This window comes from Jaculus jaculus, chromosome 4 (genome assembly GCF_020740685.1).
Source record: "Jaculus jaculus isolate mJacJac1 chromosome 4, mJacJac1.mat.Y.cur, whole genome shotgun sequence".
Lineage (NCBI taxonomy): Eukaryota > Metazoa > Chordata > Mammalia > Rodentia > Dipodidae > Jaculus > Jaculus jaculus.
The window spans coordinates 168510508-168531597 of record NC_059105.1 but is presented as its reverse complement, the minus strand read 5'-3'; the positions used below and the strand labels follow the sequence as shown (position 1 = coordinate 168531597).

Here is a 21090-nt window from a genome sequence, read left to right as displayed (position 1 = left end):
TCTAAAGTTCATTTGCAGTGACTGGATGGAATCCCTGGAGCACCCATTCTCTCTCTCTCTCTCTCTCTCTCTCTCTCTGCTTCTTTCCCTCTCTCAAATAAGTAAAAATAAAATATTAGAAAAAACTGAAAAAAGAATTACCCATATGACCCAGCTACACCACTCTTGGGTTACATCTGGAGGATTCTGAGTGAATGAACTAGAAATATTTACACATCATGTTTACAGCTGCTCAATCATAAATAGACAGGAAGTAGAACCAGTGTGGACATCTATCAACTGATGAATGGATAAAGAAAATGTGACATATGTACACAGTGGAATTTGATGCAGCCATAAAGAACAATGAGTCATGACATTTGCATGCAACTGGGAATCACTGTTAAGTGAAGTCAGCCAGACCCAGAAAGGCAAACAGCATGTTTTCTCTTACATTGGGAACCCAGATTTAAATGTGTGTATTTACCCCCTGTGTATTCATGTGGTTGTGGTGGTGTGTATAGGTCACAAAACCAGAAAGGGGATCATGAGAGGGGAAGAGGAGATCTGAAGGGATGCATGAAATACAGGGCAATGGAATGGATGTGGTAAGAAAGCAGAGGGGGAAGCCGGGCGTGGTGGCGCACACCTTTAATCTCAGCACTCAGGAGGCAGAGGGAGGAGTGCCGTGAGTTCGAGGCCACCCTAAGACTCCATAGAGAATTCCAGGTCAGCCTGAGCTAGAGTGAGACCCTACTTTGAAAAAAAAAAAAAAAACAGCGCATGTGCGCGCGCGCACACAAACACACACACACACACACACACACACACACACACACAATTTGAACTTGAATACTCACTGCATCATTATTCTTCAAATCAGCCAATGAATGGATAAATAAAACGCATGTCCAGACAGCAGGAAGCTATTTATCAACAAAATAGCAAAATACTGGTATGCTACACAATGGATGAACTTGTGAGCAGCGTGCTATTCAGAAGAACACATACTGTGTAATTCTTCACTTAGGAAACATCCAGAATGAACAGATTCATCGTAATAGAAAGTTGTTACTACCAAGGGCAATCGGAGTAATGGGGAATGACTGATAACAGATCCAGGTGTTTGGGGGTTGACAAAAAGCTGGTGATTTGTTTTGACAAAAGAATAGCCAGGCGTGGTGGCACACGCCTTTCATCCCAGCACTCTGGAGGAGGATCGCCATGAGTTCAAGGCCACCCTGAGACTATATAAGGAATTCCAGGTCAGCCTGGGCTACAGCGAGACCCTACCTTGAAAAGCAAACAGAAAAAGCAGAGGTACTAACTGGAGGAAAGGAAGTGACCCAGCTGGAGGAAGGAAGGGATCTGAGGATGGGAAATGAACAAGAACAAAGTACAGTGACACACACACACACACATGAAGATGCTATGATGAAACTCATTACTTTGTATGCTAACCGAAAATTTGATTAAAATCCCCCTCATCCCTGAAAAGAAAGTGCTGAGCTGGGGTGCAACTTTGGTTAGACTCACTGCACCTCTGCTCAGGTGTCTCTATGTAAGAACTACCTCCAGCAGGAACTGCCTCCTGAGTTTTCACTGCCTTGCTTACCCACACTCATCAAATCTCCCTAATGTCAGATGCTCATGTGTTGTATGTGGGCTTTGTTCAGCTGGTACATCCAGCCATTGAGGGGCGTTTCAACATGAGGGACCTGACCTTTATCACTGATAATCAATTCATAGATTCAGAATTTTCTGGCCATGTTAGGAGGAAAGGTAACTTTTGGAGGTGAGGCCTAGTGGGAGGAAAATAGGTCACTGAGCCCTGGGGACAGGCTGCTGAAGGGGTCATCTTGCCCTGACCCCTTCCTGTCTGTCGCTCTCTGCTCTTGGCCACCATGCGGGGGAGTAACCCTGACCCTCTACACTCTTCAGCTATGATGCTATGCCTCACCCCAAGCCCAGAAACAAAGAAAGCCCTTAGGCTGTAACCTCTGAAACCATGACCCAAGGTAAATCCTTCCTCCTTTTCAATGGTTTCTCAGGTACTTGTCATGGTAAGTAGTAGCCAACACACACATATGCATTCCTAAGACAAAGGCTAAGCATAAATGAGGCCAATCCCTCATGCCTGCTACCCAGTACAATAGAACACATAGTTCTTTGAGGTTTTCCTCATTCATACAGCACCAGGCAGGCACAAGCTGTCCTTTCCTAAATATCCATTACTCTGAATTGTGGGTTGATCACCTCATCTTTTTGTTTGTTTTGTTGCTTTTCGAGGTAGTTTCACTTTAGCTCAGGCTGACCTGGAATTCACTATGTAGTCTCAGGGTGGCCTCGAGCTCACAGCAATCCTACCTCTGCCTCCCAAGTATTGTGTGCCGCCATGTCTGGATTTTTTTTAACCATATCTCAAAGCTATTGCTTAACAACGACAAAATGACTCATGGGGATGTATATAATTTTATGACCAAACCTAGGTCCTTGTGCATGCTAGGCCAGTACTCTATCACTGAGCTACAACCTAGTCATAAACTTCATATGGTTTTGGTCCGGTGTGGTATCCTTCCAGCATTCAGAAGGTCAAGGAAGTCTTGGAGTTAGATGCCAGACTGGGCTACAGTGAGTATAAGGGAATCTCAGCCACACTGTAAGACCCTGTCTCAAAAATAAAACTTTACATAAAATTTTGTGTAAGGATGACTGGGCTTCTGCGTGAGAATGAAAATACTTAGTAGCAGAGGCCAGTAAGTTGAAAAGGAGACATAAAGGGTGGAGAAAGGAAGGGAGGAGGATACTTAATAGGTTGATATTGTATATATGTAATTACAATGATTGTAATGGGGAGGTAATATGATGGAGAATGGAATTTCAAATGGGAAAGTGTGGGGGTGGGGAGGGAGGGAATTACCATGGGATATATTTTATAATCATGAAAAATGTTAATAAAAATTTAAAAAAAAATTTTGTGTTAAGTATTACACAAAACATAATTTGGCCAGGCGTGGTGGCACACACCTTTAATCCCAGCACTCAGGAGGCAGGGGTAGGAAAATCACCATGAGTTTGAGTCTACCCTGAAACTACATAATGAATTCCAGGTCAGCCAGGACTAGAGGGAAACCCTACCTTGAAAAACAAAACAAAACAAAAATTAAAACTTTGTAATTTCGTAAGTTCACATGAAATTTTATATTGAACAATTTGCTCTAGATTTTGCCCCCTCAAAAATCATTTAAGTTTTAACTAAGTTGATAGAGTTGTATAGTAAAGAATTTAACTTTCATCTCAAAGTCTGTGCTTGTTTCTTCCACTGTAAAACAAAGAGTGAAGTTTAAACTGGACCTAAACTAAATTATCTTTCATGTTCAAAATTCTAATTTTACTTTTTGAAAAATGTTTAATTTTAATTTTTTTGTTTTCTCGAGATAGAGTCTCACTCTAGACCAAGAGAACCTGGAATTCACTATGTTGTCTCAGGATGGCCTCAAACTCATGATCCTCCTACCTCTGCCTCCCAAGTGCTGATTAAAGGCATGCGCCACCACGACCAGCTTACTAATTTTACTTTTTTATAATGAGTAGAGAGAGAGTTTTCTCTTATCACAATTATGATTTATTTAGGTGAAATAACTAGAACAAAAGCCCTATGGAAATGTGTCATGGTATTTTTTTTTTTTTTTTCAAAGTTGGTATGTGTTAAAACTATCTGAGGGCTGGAGAGATGGCTTAGCGGTTAAGGTGCTTGCCTGCTAAGCCTAAGGTTTGATTCCTCAGTATCCATGTAAGCCAGATATGCATAGTGGTACATGCGTCTGGAGATCATTTGCAGCAGCTAGAGGCCCTGGGGTGCCCATTCTCTCTCATACAAGTAAAATATTATTAAAAAAAAACTATCTGAATTTAACACTTCAGTATGTAAGACACACAGGTTTAAAGTGGCACGTGCAATGATCAGGAAAAACAATTCACAATGCAAAAAATGCAAAGTTTATTTTCTTAAATAAAATACTATATCCGTATCTATACAAATAATTATTACAACCATTAAAATGTTACATTTAACAATAAAAATTTCAAAACTTTAAACAAGAGCATGGTTTGGAATATTCACACCCTAATACAATGCATTTGTAAAAAGATGTCAAAATAAACAGGACCTATTCTTATTTACAATTGTGGGGCAATCCTGATCCTATTGTACATATCTGCTCTGGGTTCCATTACAAAACAAGTGAGTTTCCGTTGGAATTACAAAGCAGGTGATTGACAGGACAGAGTGCACGCGGCGCTGCTGGCCACGGAAGATACGAGTATTACACCACCTAAGCACTAAGATTGCGTTTTTCCCCGTGGCTGCCCCACAGTACGCTTCTCACCCAGTGTATAAATAATTTGTGAAGGTAACTATGTTCTCAATTTTTCAATCATTTTTTTTCTTTTACCAAAATGTAAATAGATATGTACATATATAACCTGCTGAAAGTGGAAGAAGTTTTTCTTCACAGTAACACAACTGCAGCATCTTCAGAAATACTGGTCCCTTTCTTCTTGGAAGAACGAACGACAGTTCAGCTCCCCGTAAAGTTCACCACTACAGTCAAGTCCGGCCCCCAGAGACCTCACAGACAGTAAATGATTCAAGACTTCAGGGGTGGGAGGGCAGAGACATCTCAGAAAAGAGAAGAAGGGACTTAAATGGACCAAACTTTAAGTTCCTATGATAGACTAATAAAACTGAGTTCAAATTAAGGATCATCTTTTAAAAATCGTGCTGGATTAGAGCTGAAGCTACCATTCGCGTCTCATGAAATACATGGCGACAGAACACGCAGCCGTCCACAGTAACGCCAACACGGTATCATGCCCAACGCTATGAACCTAAGTTGAATTATGTTTATGAAGCATCGAACCACATACGTGTGCCAGAAAAAGATTAGCTGGGAGTCTATGTAAACCTAGAAATAAGGATAACAGACCATCACATACAAGCTCTGTGTTTAAAAGGAGTTTAGCTACTAACTAGTAATTTTTTTCCCCAAAGATGGCTCAGAGAATAAGGCAACAGTGAGAAACATCAGCTGTAAGTTGTCTTTTGCGAGGTGCTTAGTGGAGGACATGTGCCATCCATCCCTGTCGGTCCTTTGCAGTAACACAGGACTGGACGAGTGATATGTTCCAGGATCTGGTCTGAGGACCAGAGGCACAGTTTCAGGGAAAGCGCAGTACCAGGGCAGAGGCACCGGGTCAAAACTAGCTCTGAGCCCAAGGTCCTTAATGCCTTCCCCCAGCCTGTCTGAACTGCATCTGAACTTGGTGCACCCCACAGACCTCACTATGAACACTCTAGAAAGCCAACACAGAAATGACAGAATGCAGAGAGAATATAATTAAGACAAAAGGACCTTTTTTGTTTTTGTACTACTCTGGGGAAGGAAAAATGGTGACATTCAGCCCCAAAGGCATCTTGAGAAGAAACTAATTTAATTTGCATATACATGTCTAAACTCATCACTTCGAGATGAACTGCACACTGGTTTGCGGGTCAAGGGGCCATTACTGTTGCCTTCTGATGAACTCAGCCCTAGGTCCATCGCCTAGGCAGTGACCTTAGGATCCTGAGGACATCACTCAATGCCATTTCACTGTGGTCCATCTCTGCTCTTTTATCCATTATAAGAAAAAAAAAATCAAGTCCACCAAGTCAAGAAACAGCCAAGTGGCACACTAAAATAGCGTAAGTCAGTGTTGAACTAATGGTATCTAGAAGAATTGTTGTCCCTTAGGAGCAAAGGAGGCAGGATGGCTCCCGAAGCCAGAACTGAAGTATCGCTGCCGGGGGAGGAAGACTCCCCATCACACCCGACCTAAGACGTGGTGAGGAACATAGTGCTCATAGGCAAGTGCTGACCAGACTTCCTGCCGCCTACCTGACAAGGAGCACGTGGAAGAGAGGAAATACGAGCCGATACCAGGCCATCAAAAGAAAAATAAAGCTAAGAAGATGCACAGTTTAACAGTCTTGACCTTTTCTCAGAATTTTTAAATTTTACTCCAAGACATGTTTTTACCTTTCTTTTGGACTACAAATTTTGGCCGCTCCATGAAATGGGCTAATATTAGAAGGCAAGAAGGCGGCAAATAAAATCTCTTTAAAATGCTTTAAAAGTATGTACGTACAGCTCAGACCTCAACAGTCAGGATCACTACGGAAAGGACGGCCACATCTCTGGCATCCCACAAGCCCTTACGATAGAAACAAAAATAAATTTCCTCATATGGTAGAAAACCTACAAAATATCCAAAAACAAACTTATTCCTGCCCAAAATAAATAGTATTAAGATGGATTTATTTTCTCTGATTGATGTACTTAACTCATTGAACAAATTTATACATTAAGAGAAACCTGAAATTTTTCATTAGAACTTGTTATTCTATGTGGAATCAACCACTTTCCGTGAGTCTATGTGATCAGTCAGCGGGAACTACAAAATGTTTTACTCAAAGATACTCATCTATGATGCAGACACAATTTTGTGTACTTCCAGAAATTTTAAAAAAATTATCTTTTACTTTATATAGCCCATATATCAACAGGCTGAGAATAACATAAAATTCAATATAACCAAATCTAAATACATTTCTGCCATTCCTTTTACCAAAAGTTCTATTGGTATTATGTAAATTTCCTCTCCAAAAATCACGTAGATTTTTGTTGTTGATTTTGAGGTAGGGTCTCACTCTAGCCCAGACTGACCTGGAACTCACAATGTAGCCCTAGGCTGGCCTTGAACTCAGTGATCTTCCTACCCCAGCCTCCCTCCCAAATGCTGGGATTAAAGGTGTGAGCAATCACACCCTACTTTAGCCTTTTTTTGTTTGTTTTTGTTTTTTGGTCTTGTTCTAGCCCAGGCTGACCTGGAATTCACTATGTAGTCTCAGGCTGGTTTCAAACTCTCAGCCATCCCCTATGTCAGCCTCTCCCACGGGCTGAGATTAAAGGCATGTGCCACCATGCCCGCTGCTTGTAGCCTTTTTTTTTTTTAAAGATACTTACATGCACATGTGTGTATAGGTGCCCCAGTGCCTTTTGCTGCGGCGAACGAACACCAGACTCTAGTGCACTTTTTTGTTGTTGTTTTGTTTTTTTAGAGGTAGGGTCTCACTTTAGCCCAGGCTGACCTGGAATTCACTATGCATTATCAGGCTGGCCTCGAACTCACTGCGATCCTCCTACCTCTCTGCCTCCTGAGGGCTGGGATTAAGGGTGTGCGCCATCACCGAAGAGGCTGCTTTTGGTGGCACCACAAACAGGAGGCTTGGGGAGCATAGCGGGAGAGGCACAGTGACCCTTTGGCAGTCTTTTGTCCGGCTTTCACCTTAACTGCTCTCACCAGGCCCTGGGAGCGCTTTCTTGGGATTAAAAAAACAAATTGCTAGTCCCAGGGCTGACCTCAACAGAGCCAACAAGTCAATTTATAGGCACCTCTTCTTCCCCATTCCAGTTTGCTTCTTGTTTTTCAGGTAGGGTCTCCCTCTAGCCCAGGTGAATCTGGAATTCACTATGTAGTCTCAGGGTGGCCTTGAACTCTCAGAAATCCTCCTATCTCTGCCTCCCAAGTGCTGGGATTAAAGGCATATGCTACCATGCCCAGCTCCCCCATTCCGTTTTTAACAGAACAATTAAGTCATGTGTTAAAAACAAACAAAAAAGGTACAGGGCTGGAGAGATGGCTTAGCAGTTCAGGTGCTTATCTGCAAAGCCTAAAAGTTCAACTCCCCAGAACCCACATAAGCCAGATGCACAAGGTCACATGTGCACAAGGTGGTGTACACATCTAGAGTTTGATTACAGTGGCTGGAGGCTGTGGCATGTCAATTTTCTCTCTCTCTCTAATAACAACAACAACAACAACAACAACAATCTGTTGGTTTGCCTCAAAAAAAGGTACATATATAATTCAAGTTTACTAATTCAGTGGGATTTAAAACAACCCATTTATACCAAGATTTTCTATGCTTAAGTAAATCTCAATTTCCCATTTTCAGATGACAGCCTTATTGTCTTATTAAAATTTATTTACCTTTGACAGAGAAAGGTACAACATGGTATTTGAAAGATGCATACATTGAGGCTGGGTGTGGTGGCACACATACTGTATAATAGCAAAGACCAGTTTGTACTTTGAAATCTGCCTTCACATATATTCTCACAGGCACACACTCACATGGACGTATATAAAGACTATTTGGGGGCTGGGGTGCAGCTCGCTTGGAAGAGTGCTTGCCTTGCATGCCCTGAGTTCTGGGTTCAATTCCCAACATGGCATAAAACCTTGGGTGTGGTTACATACCTGGAACTAATCTGGTACTAGGGAGAGAGAGACATGAAGATTAGGAGTTCAAGACCACACTCTGCTACACAGTGAGTTCAAGGTCAGCCTGGGCTTTATGAGACCCAATCTCAAAAAAAAAAAAAAAAATCATACTTTTGTGAAGCACCATTTCATAGTAACAACAGAAATAATTAACAAATGCATTTTACCATTAGGATCACTATAAAGTATAATAATGCAATACACAGTATCATATTTAACATAAAACCAGTAAATGAAACTACCTTAAGCTTGGGCTGGAGAGATGGCTTAGTGATTAAGGCACTTGCCTGCAAAGCCAAAGGACCCAGGTTTGATTCTCCAGGACCAACATAAGCCAGACACATAAGGTAGTGCATGCGTCTGGAGTTTGACTGCAGGGGCTGGAGGTCCTGGCGTGCCTATTCTCCCTCTCAAATAAATAATAAAAATCAAAAAAGAGAAAATACCATGAGCTTAATAAAATTATTCAAAAAATTTGAAAAGGCTTAAATAAATGTGCAGATTCAAAATGCACTATTTGCTGAGCAGCCCTAATATTTCAACAAATGGAAATGAATTTATTTCAAAGTCAGATAAACAGAATGAACAGTGAATACTAAATCAAATATAGACTGATGAAACATCAACCATTAACCAAGCCTACAAAAAGCCACAATGCAATTAATTTTTCCCTTACAGCCTGATGTGAACTCCAAGTGCAAATGGAGAGCGTTCCTGGACTTCAATTCATAGCTTTCTCTTCGGAAGACGCTTGCTTTAAAGGACACTGTCACATTAAAGGATAGTGTGGATCCTTACTTTGAAGAAGACATGAAATTTACAGTTTACGGATAAAGCTATTAATTAAAGAAAACTACACCGAACCTTGGGAATGAAGGTCGACTAAACAATTCGTTTATTTGCTAACTGCTTGGCTTTAATTTTGTGTATTTAATTCAACACCAATTCAACACCAGCCATGGGGAAGAAATTTCAGACGTGGACCTTGGCCAACATCTAGTGACAAATCGTCATTCGCACATTTTTGGGCAGTACCTCATCTGCTTTACAACACATCACAAATCAAGTTGAAACCCTCATCCTCTCCCCACATCCAGCACATGCCAAGACCATCTAATTTCCAGTTGGTGTTCTTTAGGGAATAAAAGATCACAAATCAAACCTGAAAGTGTGAGCCACTGGGAAGATTGAAAATAGCACACCAGGAAGCAAAACATGAAAGATGATTTGTTCTGATAATCCTCGTATATATATATGCATCAGCTCTGAAGTGGCTTCCCTACAACCAGAAGCTACCTGCAGAACTATTATCCCCCACAAAGACACACATGCACACAGTCTCTCTCAATGAACACATACACATAAGGACACCAGTCATCTCAGCCACAATCTTTACATGTGGTTCAGAAATTTAAACAGCTGAACTGCAGTCATGACCTAAAATATGGCTTATGTTGTGGGCAGGTCTGTTTGAGGACTGCTTGGAAGAGTCCGAGGCAGAGGAGTTGGCTATGGTAAGCAAAGGTGACATTGCTGAGCCGTCAGGAAGGGCTGTTGCTATTTCTGGGAACAAAGATGTCATATTAAAGTTGGATAAGTGAGAATTGGCCATGTGCATTGGTGGCATATCAGGCAGGAGAGGAAAGCTGGGTTGAGCAAAGCCCACAGGTCTGGGAGGAGATAAAATGGATCCAAATCGGTTATTTAAACTTCCACTGTTTACTTTCTCGGTGCTAGGATTGGAGAACATCTGATTAGAAAAATAGGGGATAGAAATGTCATTGGACAGGGTGGGGTGGGCAGGAGAGTACGGCGGGTAGAAGGAGGGCAGGGTGTTCTGGGGATCTACTGGGATAAGGGCTGGAGTTCGTGTGGCACTAGGCTGAGTCACCTGTGGAATGAAGGAAGTGTTGGCATTTATTGGTGGATTCATGCCACCCTCGGGAATAAAAGGAAAACCAAAGTTTTGTGACAGCGCATGCTGGTCAGGACCTGAATTATCATTTGGTACTTGTGGGCTATCAGGCATAAAACGAACAATACTTCCTCTCTTCTCTGTAGTGGGTTGCTGACGTCCAAGAATCATACTGCCACTAGCAGAAAGAGGAAGATGAGGAAGACTAGGATCAAAGACATTACTGTGCCTTTGGTTTCCAGAACGACTCCTTTCAGGCTGACGAATTTTAGACCCACTGCCGTCTTGCAGGGGATGCCTTGATCTCTGGGGAACTGAAGAATTAGCCTGACGTACAGGAGGCCCTTGGTCGGCATTCCCGTGAGACACAGAGGGATGTGGCAAAGATGGCCTTGCCACCCCATGCATGTGGGTTGTGACAGGAGGGTTCATGTGGCCCTTGGCCCCATGACTGTCAGTAATCCTCATGGGGTTGGACTTTTGTACAGAAACATTGGGGCTTGTGTTTCGGCCCTGAATATCAGCCGAGGAAGAGGAACTTGAAAAAGGAATATTGAGGGTACTGTTCCTGGTGTTTATTGCACCTAAAGACATGTCACAACTCTCCCTATTCTGACTCTCACCCTCTCTTCTGATATGGACGCCTTCATGAGCTGGGGGACAATTATATTCAATTGCCGAGGATGGACCACACTGTGTATTCCTCTGATGTTCTGAGAGTGACCTTTGGCTTCCAATGACTTGGTCACCGAGGTGAGGTGCAAGCAAGCTCTGCATGAAACTTTGGTGACATGTATTTTCACTCTCCCTCGGGGGGATGGTATTTCCCGTAGGGATGCTCTGAACTGGCGGGTAAGGTAATCTCTTTTGGCGGTCGACTGATGGTGGGCCAGTGTTTTGGCTAATCCGAAAAGCCTGGGATTGCATACTCCTCAGTGATGATACAGGGTTACCGATCTCACTGTTTCTTGAAGATTGGACTTCAAAATTATTCTGGGGCTGTTGGCTGGCTCCACTTGGCTTAAACGTCTGACAATCAGAAAGACGGATATCTGAGGCAACAGTATGATCCACACGACCCTGCATATTATGAAGAGCAAGGCTCTTGTTTCTGGGAACATCGAGATAGCTTCTCATTTCAAGTTGATCTGAAACTCGGGAACCCTGAATTGATATGGCCATCCTCTGCTCGGAGTTAGAAGACGTCTTCCCAATGAGCGCCTCAGCCGAGTAACTTGACACTCGATTCCTTTCTGGCCTGTGAGGAGTACAGGTCATGTCTGAAGGTCTAGTCACAATACTTGGTTGGGACACCATTTGCTGCTCTAAGCCTCTGGATGGCAAAAGCCTCTGCATTGGATTATGCCCGGAGCCATGGTCAGAAGAAGCCCCTGAGCCTTGTTGTCTGCTTCCGACGCCCTGCTGCTGGTGCAGAATGTCTTGGTTGAGATGGTTCTGGGGCTGGCTGGGGTGGTTCCGGCTAGCTGACGGGTTTTCACAGCTCTTCTCTGGCTGGGATCCTCCGAAGTGCTGCTGCATCTGTTGTTGCAACTGTTGATGGTGGGGATGGGGCTGACCACTCTTGGGCCGCGCCTGGTCAGTTCCATGGTGCTTTGGTTGTAAGGAAAGCTGAGAGGCAGGCGTGCCCTGCACAAGATTCCTCTTTTTCTGCATGTGGACCTCCTGCTGCAGACTCCTCTGCTGGTGCACGCTATGGGGCTGAGGGTGGACGGCGCTCTCGGCGTGAGGCACGTGATGCTGCAGCTGGTACAGGTGGTGCCTCTCTCTCAGCTGCCCTGCTTGCTGCTGCTGCTTCATGTAGACGTGGTTGCTGTGAAGGTGAGACACCCCCTGAGCGGGAACGTGCTGCTGCAGGGCCTGCAGGTGCTGACTCGCCTGGCTCTGCTGCTGCTGCTGCTGCTGCTGTTGCTCAGCAACCGGAGGCTGAGGACCGCACTGCACGTCGGCTTGTCTCAGCGCAGGGGCCACGAAGTTGTTGCCAGGCGGGAAGAGCCGTGAGAGGCCATCTCCATGCGCCGGGTTGCTAACAGGCACAGCCGAGTTGGAGGAGTTGGGAGGGAGCTGACCAGCCATCATCTGGGTCTGCTCAGAAAGGCTGTCTGGCGCCCTGCTCAGCAGGGGCATGCTTTCCAGTCTGCGCGGGCCAGGCTGGCAGTGCTTTGGCCGCTTGGCTGAGGACAGTAAAAGGTCATCTTGGACAGTACGCTTCGCAGAATCTTTCCGGCTTTCGTGACCAGGCTTCAGGAGAGGCTCCTGCATCTGTGAGCTGGGCACGGTACTCGGCATTGCGTTCAGCGGCTCCTGGGCATAGTCCGTCATCAGCGCTGGCCCGGGCTGGCTGCCGTAGGAGCTGCCCGAAGCAGTCAGGTTGACGCTGGCCGGAGCCGACGCTTGCTCCGGACTCTGAGACAAGCCGGCACAGCTGACAAGAGGGTGGCCGACAGCGCTCTGGTGGACGAGATTGTTCACACTCAAGCTGGTGAGGCTGGGAGGCTGCGAGGCTGGCCCCTGCAGGGAGGCACTGGGTGCTTTCATTCCTAGAGAGCAGCTTGGCTTTTCCAGAGGCACCGAATCCCGAGTGCTGAACTCATCAGGCGCCGGCACTGCCTGGCCCGGGTCACTGTCCTTGGCCATCTGTGACTTGAAAGGCTGCTCTCCCTCTAAGGATGTTTCAGAAGGCTTCGCGGTGACTTCCCTTATATCAGCCTGGTTGCCAACCCTTCCTTTCTCAGTGCTCTCCTGGTCAAAAATAGCTCTGGCTGCAAGAGCTACGATGTCGGTTTGCTCTGCAAAGGTACAGCTGTCACACGTACCAGGTGCTACGCTGCTCGTCACATCTTCTCGAGTGGTTTCAGGAAGCATGGACGCAACTGAGAAGCTACGACTGCTGCCCGAGCTGGTGGACATGGGAGAGTCGGCCTGGCTGCTGGTGAGTGGAGGCCCACTGGGCGCCTCTTGACCAGGGAGGCAGGAGGGGGGCGGGGCCGCATCTCTGTCGTCGCTGCTCAGCAGTGACAGGTCCTGCTCGGGATGTAAACGCACGCCCGAGTCCCCTACCTTAGGATGTTCTGCAGGAAAGTCAGGATGGCTCATCTGGACAGAAAGAGACGATTTCTGAAGGTCTCTTTCTTTACTGAGGTCAGACAGCAACGTAGTTAGGCCTTGCCCCTTTAAGCTTTGCATTGTATCTGATGAATCCTGCTGGGTCTTGCAAGGTTCTGTGATGATTTCTACCTCAGAAACACAGTCAATGCTCGAAGCGCTTGTGGTGGATGACAAGCCAGAAACCTGAGAAACCAAAATCTGAGGATCATTTGGAGATGGAGTCAACACATCGGCGGAAGAGCAGGACTTGGCAGCATCAGACAATGCTACAGTAGTGGGTTTATCCTGAGATGTCTCCTGTTGCAACATGGGGGTAGGATCTTTGGATTTTGCTGGGGCCACTGCAAAACATTCACTTGTTTCAGGTTCGTGGGAGGGTACACCGGACTCCTCTGCTGACTTCAGTGTGGATTCAGACGCAGGGATCACGGATTCGGAATTCAGAATGTCCATGGTCTGCGCAGCAGAAACACTTCCACCATTTGCCTGCAAGGCAGCAGTACCTGGCTGGCCCACTGGGAGGCTGTCCAGAAGTTCGTCACTGCATGACGGCTCTACGGAACCTTTGATGCTGGGGCAGTCTAACTTGCCCACGTCTCTGGCTGGATTCAGGGGACATGCTGGCTTGTTAACTGCTAAAGGTTTCTTGGCACCCGACTTCTTATTTAATCTTTTTGACTTCACGCTAGAGGGCAAACAAGCAACAGTGTTTGTTGAGGAAGAAGTCACAGGATTATAAGTACTGGGGAGCGTTGCTGAATTATCTGTGGTCGTAGGAGGTGCGACAGTTGTCGTTAGTGAAACACAGTTAGCTGGGGTGGTCTGACCATTTGCAGCAGTTTGAGGACTGGCAGACTGGCTAATAGACAGCTGTACACAGCTTTGCCCAGCCATCTGCGATATGCTTTGATTGAGGCTGGCCAGAGCGCCAAATGTATTCAGGGCAACATTGGTATTTGGATCTTCGCTGGTGGTGGGTTGAATGATTTGCATAGGGGTTTGATTAGTAGTTCCTGATGAAGACATCACAGGCTGCAGAGCAAAGAGCTGTCCATTTAAAGAAATGGTCTGAGGCTGCTGTTGGTTTGACATGGTGACTGAGAAAGTCTGTGTTGAATTGGATGTGGACAAAGACGAAGGTCTTGGTAATATATGGACCAGATGCTTTCCCCCAAAAGTCTGTGGGGCTGACACATTTTGCACTGAATTATGAGACCCAATTACAGTGCTGGCTCCATTCACAGGGAGCCGAACAGAGCCGGGGGCAGGGAGCAGGGGCAATGGGTTCTGGTTCGCCGTCTGTATGATGACAATCTGCTGCCCCACTGTCTGGTTAGGAACCTCTGCCCTCACCACTGCTGGGCAGGGGGTTGTGCTGGGTGGCTGAAGGATGATGACGTTTTGGTTGGCGGGAGTGGCACTGACAGCTGACCCCACTGGCTGAGCCATCTGAATCACTTGCATTGCTGAATTCAGTGGAAGGATATTTTTGGGGGGCTGAGATTTAACCTGTGGTTGGGCAATTAGTGGCTGCATAGGTAAGGATGGACAAGAAGGCAAAGTTACCACTACTTGCTCAACTGGCTGCCCGTCTGCTAGAAGGGAATTATTTAAGTTGATGCCTGTAGCCGCAGGTCTGCTGTGGTTGCCTGGGGCGGGGCTGGCACCAGACTCACTTAACGCTGGTGTCACCGCAGAAGAGGGCGTCTGGCTTAAAGGCTGAATAGTGTTTCCTGCCAGTTGCAAAGTAGTCCACGTTGTCTGTGTGTTTCCAGCTGAAGAAATTCGGGTAAGGCTATTAATGTTTTTCAAATCTGAAGCACTGACACTTGAGGACGGCAAGGAACAAGAAAGAGCCCAACCACTGTCCAAGGGATTTGCAGAAAGCGTGCTTACTGGGGGGATGGTCTTGCCTACTCCAAGGTCAGCTGGGGCCACCACTGTGGCTAGACTCACTGACTCGGCGGGCTTGCTCGTACTTGCTGGAGAAGAGTCGCCTGTAGATCTGGTTGGCTGGGAGCAGACTGTAGTGGTAACCGAAACAACAAAGGTGCTTTGAGACCCTCCTCTCTCGTCCTGGACACTAGGGCAGGCCTTGGTTCCATGGTGCGCTTTAGTGGCAGCTACTGAGGAGCCGGAGGAACTGCTCGTAACACAGGGGGCTATCTCCTTTAATACTTTGGGACTCTCTTGACCAGTGCTATTTTCTGAAGCATTGTGATCATTAGCACATGTGTGCAAGGAACGATGTTGGTGAGGATCGGGCCCAACTGAAACCGCAATGAGAGAGCCACCGGTGGCTCCAAGCACACTCGATTCACTTTCCGAGGCAGAAAGCTCAAGGATATTTTGAGCAGAAATGGCAGCAGGAAGACAGAGGGGAACAGGCTGGTTGGCAGCCAATGCAGAAACTGTAGTCTGATGCCACGGCTTGTTTTCAGAAGGGTAAACTCCAGAAATAGACACAGGAGTCACAAGATTGCATGTCCTCTGTACTGGCATCACATTGGCAGTCTGCTTCTGTAAATTGTGACCGACATTAAAGGTTATCCCCTGAACAGCTGTTCCCTGGCTGTTTCCACCAGGCTGACTCCCATTGGAATAAACAATGATGTTTTTTTGGACTTGGTCAGTTGGAATAACAACGGACACCTTGGAGTTTTTAAGATTTCCTTTCCAGTGGATTGTGGGGTCATCATATAAACATATGTCATTTGCTTTCAGTAATTCAATGTATCGACCATTTTCTTTTTGGATTTCTTCCAGTTGTTTCCGTAGCTTCTTAATTTCTTCAGCTATAACGTTGGAAATAAAAATTTGAAAATACTGATGAATGTCAATATATTTACAATAATAAACTACGTGATAAACTACTTAGTTCTAATTCTGGCATTTTTTTGTTGTTGTTTTTTGAGGTAGGGTCTCACTCTGGCCCAGGCTGACCTGGAACTCACTATGTAGTCTCAGGGTGGCCTTGAACTCACGGCGATCCTCCTACCTCTGCCTCCAGAGTGGTGGGATTAAAGGCGTGCATCACCATGCCCAGCACTTAATTCTGGCATTTTACATACCTCAATTGACATTCTCTAGCCCTTTAATTTAATTTAGTTAGTTTTTTTGAGGCAGGATCTCCCTCTAACTTAAGATGACTTGGAACTCACTCTGTAGATCAGTATGGCCTTGAATTCACAGTGACCCTCTTTATTCTCTGTTGAGCAGAGCCTCAAGCCTTTGTCTTACCATTCTTTAAGTACCTCTAAGGGGCTGGAGGAATGGCTTAGCGGTTAAGGCATTTGCTGGCAAAGCCAAAGGAGGCAGGTTAGAGTCCTCAGGACCCACATAAAGCCAAATGCACAGGAAGCACATGTGTCTGGAGTTTGTTTGCAGTGGCTAGAATCCCTGGCATGCCCATTCTTCTCCCCCTTTCTCCTTGTAAAAAAAATAAGAATATATCCTTAGAGGTCAACCATTGAAACAAAGTCTTTTTTTTTTTTTTTTTTTAAATGAGGTAGGGTCTCAGTCTGGTCCAGGCTGACCTGGAATTCACCAAGTAGTCTCAGGATGGTCTTGAACTCATGGTGATCCTCCTACCTCTGCCTCCCGAGTGCTAGGATGAAGGTGTGTGCCACCACGCCCAGCTCAAAATCTTTTAATAGCATGTAAATCTCATCATTCTCAACTGAAAACTTTTCAAGATGCAGCTACATAAATGACATAGGGAAGGCAGACTCATTCCTGGTAATAGGCTACAAAATACCCTTGAGTATCTACACAGTGCCATTTAAATGCTGTAACAACTAACATGACTTGTGGTACTAAGGAACATACTCTTTAAAAAAAATATTAATTTGCAAGCAGGCAGACAGAGAGAGAGAGAGAAAGAATGAATGTGCCAGGGCTTCTAGCTGTTGCAAACGGACTTCAGATGCATGCAACACTTTGTGCATCTAGCTTTAGATGGGTACTGGGGAAATCGAACCCAGGGCATTAGGCTTTAAAAAGCAAGCGCTTTAATTAGTGAGCATTCCTGCAGCCTGGGGTAAGCCTTAGTTTCTCTTTTCCTTTGGAAATAATGGAAACTGTCAGGAATTAAATGGTGTCATAAACTTAAGTTTATTGCCCTGTGCCAGAGCCTGAAATGAAGAGTTCCACTTCAACACGGACGAGCTGAGATCAGCAGGTCACTTATCTAAACTAAGGAACAAGAGATGCAGCAGTGCTACTAGACATAAAAGGACAGTCCCTGTGAATCAAGTCACAGCTCTTCCCCTCACTGATTGCACACTTACTTCCTGGCATTTTTCATTCATTATCTCATTTAATGACAACGGCTGACATCTATCACCTTGTTAAGCATTCACTACATGTTTCATTCAGTACCTGTTTGACTTGCATTATCATGGATGTAAACTATATCTTTAGGTGCCACAAAAAGGCTCAGGGCATCCATCCCCTCTTGCTCCACTTGTATTTTTGCTGTCTTCTGTATTATGCTAACCTAACTCAGGTTCCTTTTTCAAAAGATGAGGGCTGGAGAGATGGCTTAGCGGTTAAGCGCTTGCCTGTGAAGCCTAAGAACCCCGGTTCGAGGCTCGGTTCCCCAGGTCCCACGTTAGCCAGATGCACAAGGGGGCACACGTGTCTGGAGTTCGTTTGCAGTGGCTGGAGGCCCTGGCGCGCCCATTCTCTCTCTCTACCTCTATCTGTCTTTCTCTCTGTGTCTGTCGCTCTCAAATAAATAAATTAAAAAAAAAAATGATATGCTCAAGCTGTTGTTGTGTTATGGGAGTCCTATAACCAACATTTAACTCTGCCTTGATGTCTGTGGAATACTCTTTATCCATACTTTTGTAATAATGCCCATATGACCTTTCCTTTTATTAAGCAAAGACCTACTGACAAAAATGGGGTTCAAGTTATCTTCAACTCCCTACTGTGGGAACAGTGCTGCCTCTTCTGCAGAGAAAAGCAATGATTATTCTTTGTACGCATCCCAGTGAGCCCTCCAGTATGGGCTACTGACATGCCAGGTAGGGCAATCACAGCCAGCCACCTACAGTTAGATTAAAGGACTCAGTAGTACAAAGATAGCCAGCATAGAAGGTAGCAATCCTGACAGCCACCTGGGAAAGTACTCATGCTGTTATCAAGGTTGAATGCTGTGACTGACATCTGTTTACATGACACAGAAGCAGATTCAAACCATATCAGACACCACGCACCCTTTTGGCAAACAACTTTGGAATGGCTCTATTATACTGATTGCAGCCTTAAGTAGTGATTATATTTGTGATTGATTCCTCTTGCTGATAGTCAGGCCATCCTCAGAGGTCCTGCAGCAGTCAAACACTCAAGAACCTGGGCCCTCAGCATCCTGCAAGGCCTCGAAGTCAACAAGAAAAAGACTCAACATCTACCTCCTAAATGAATTTAGTCTTAACTCTTGAGTTGGTAATGTCAGGTGCTTAGAGCTTGGAGGTCATTGGAGATGGACCTCTACCTCACAATCAGCAGCCTGTATAACCAGGAAAATCGAGTTGCAGGGCTCTGATTACTGGTCAGAATGGGACCTAAGTTGTACCTTTGGCTTTGTGTGCTGAGGTTTTAAACTGGCTGAAAGGCCACTGCTAGATATGTGACCCCTTTAAAGAGCAAGGATGTATATGATAGCTCACTCCAGTAAGAGTCAATCCAAACATGTCTGTTAATCACCTGGAGAGGAAAACACCCCTTGGGAAAAGCTACTTGTTAAGATTACAGAAATAGTATCAACTGCACCTAAAATACAGACCTATGTGAACAACTATTTGAACACATCCACTATGTGAACTTTAGACTTCTGAGTTAATGCAGTCAAGACCTGGCATAGGACTATTCAACCCTGCTTTCAAGTTAGGCTAAGCAGAATTCCTCTTCATACCACCTTATGGCATTTTGCTAACTATAGATTCAAGTGAAATAAAGGATATTCAGAGCTGGGTGTGGCGGCACATGCCTTTAATCCCAACACTCAGGAGGCAAAGGGAGGAGGATCACTGTGAGTTCAAGGCCACCCTGAGACTACATAGTGAATTCCAGTGCAGCCTGGGCTAGAGTGAAATCCTACCTTGAAAAACAAAACAAAACAAATTCAGTATGATTAGTTTCATGATTTAGGTAAACATGCGGTACACAGAAGGGATAAAATCAAAATTATGTATGTGTGCAAGATTAAATTTGCTCACAGAGGAAAAATCAGGGTTAAACTAAAATGAGCTTTTTGGTGTTACTTGTTTGGTTTCCATTTTCGTTTGTTGTTTCCATTCTGTTCTCCCAGGCCTTTTTTTTTGTTTTTTTTGAGGTAGGGTTTCACTCTAGCCCAGGCTGATCCTGAATTCAATATAGTTTCAGGGTGGTCTTGAACTCACAGCGATCCTCCTACCTCTGCCTCCCAAGTGCTAGGATTAAAGGCGTGCACCACCATGCCCAGCTCAGGCTTCTTCTTTTTATTTATTTATTTATTTAATTTATTTGCAAGCGGGGGGTGGGGGGGAGAAGGAAGAGACAGAAAGAGAATGGGCACACCAGGGCCTCCAGCAAACTGCAAACAAACTCCAGATGAGTGAGCCCCCTTGTGCATCTGGCTTACGTAGGTCCTGAGGAATTGAGCCTGGGTCCTTCGGCTTCACAGGCAAGAAAGTGCCTTAACCACTAAGCCATCTTTCCAGTCCTTTCTTAGGCTTCTTACAATCACGGTCTTAATTTTGCTTTGGTGGGAGAAGCCTTCTATGTTCTAAAATAACTTTCACTATAACACGCACACCTAAACATAGGCAAACAGCGAGAAGCTCCAGATCTTTACCTTGTTCGTTATTCCCCCCGTTCAGCAGAAGCTCATCGTTCTGCCGCTTCAGTTCTGTTATGTATTTGAAGGCTTGGTCCAGGATCATATTCTTGCTCTGCCAAAGCAAGTTAACCATTTAAAAGTCAATGAAGGGTGAGACTTTGTTAGAGACAAACTTAAAACTTTGGCCTTATCACTTCTATGTGATATGTGACTTTTCAAACTTTAAAACAGGCACAATGTTCACAAGCTTCTGTTCATCTTAACGTTTACTAAGCATACCTCAACTGAGTGATGACCATGTCAGGCTCTGTTCTGGGACAAAGTAGTAAACTGTGCAAACCTCAACCTCAAACAACGTAAGTATATTTAAAAACAAATTAGGTGATAGCCAAGCTTGGTGGTGTACACCTTTACTCTCAGCATGGGGAGGTTGAGGTGGGAGGATTGCCTTGAGTTTGAGGACAGCCTGGAGCTACAGAGTGAGTTCCAGGTCAGCCTAGGCCAAACTGAGACTGTGCCTCAAAAAAATCCAAACCAAAACAAAACAAAAAAAGGTGATGATAAAAATACACATGAAGCAATATAAGGAAAACTAAAGGAAGGTAAGGAAGGAGCTGGACAGAGGACGACCAGGAATACTCTGTTGTGGAAGGAATGTTTGGGAACCTCTACCATATTCATGTGCATGACTCCTAATACCTAATGTGCTAGAATCTGGAGCTGGGGGAAGGGCGGTCACTAAGGGGACTCCTCCCTTCTTGTGAATGAAACCAGCACCCTTACAAGAGACAGAATGAACCCTTTCTCCTCCACCATGTAAGGACAAAACCAGAATGGAATCATGACCTGGGGACTT

At 45.0% G+C, this 21090-nt stretch overlaps 1 protein-coding gene across 4 annotated transcripts in view; it reads right to left on the bottom strand.

Annotated features, from left to right (window-relative positions):
- Positions 1-9239: 9239 nt before the first annotated feature.
- Usf3 (upstream transcription factor family member 3) overlaps positions 9240-21090 on the bottom strand; it is a 51198-nt gene continuing 39347 nt past the window's right edge. For all 4 annotated transcript variants that reach the window (XM_045148338.1, XM_045148337.1, XM_045148335.1 and 1 more), the window contains exons 6-7: positions 20250-20346; positions 9240-16203 (exon numbers count right to left, since the gene is read on the bottom strand). In XM_045148338.1, coding sequence (XP_045004273.1) covers positions 9779-16203; positions 20250-20346 — 6522 coding nt within the window. In that variant the 3' untranslated portion in view covers positions 9240-9778. The remainder of the gene's footprint in view (positions 16204-20249; positions 20347-21090) is intronic.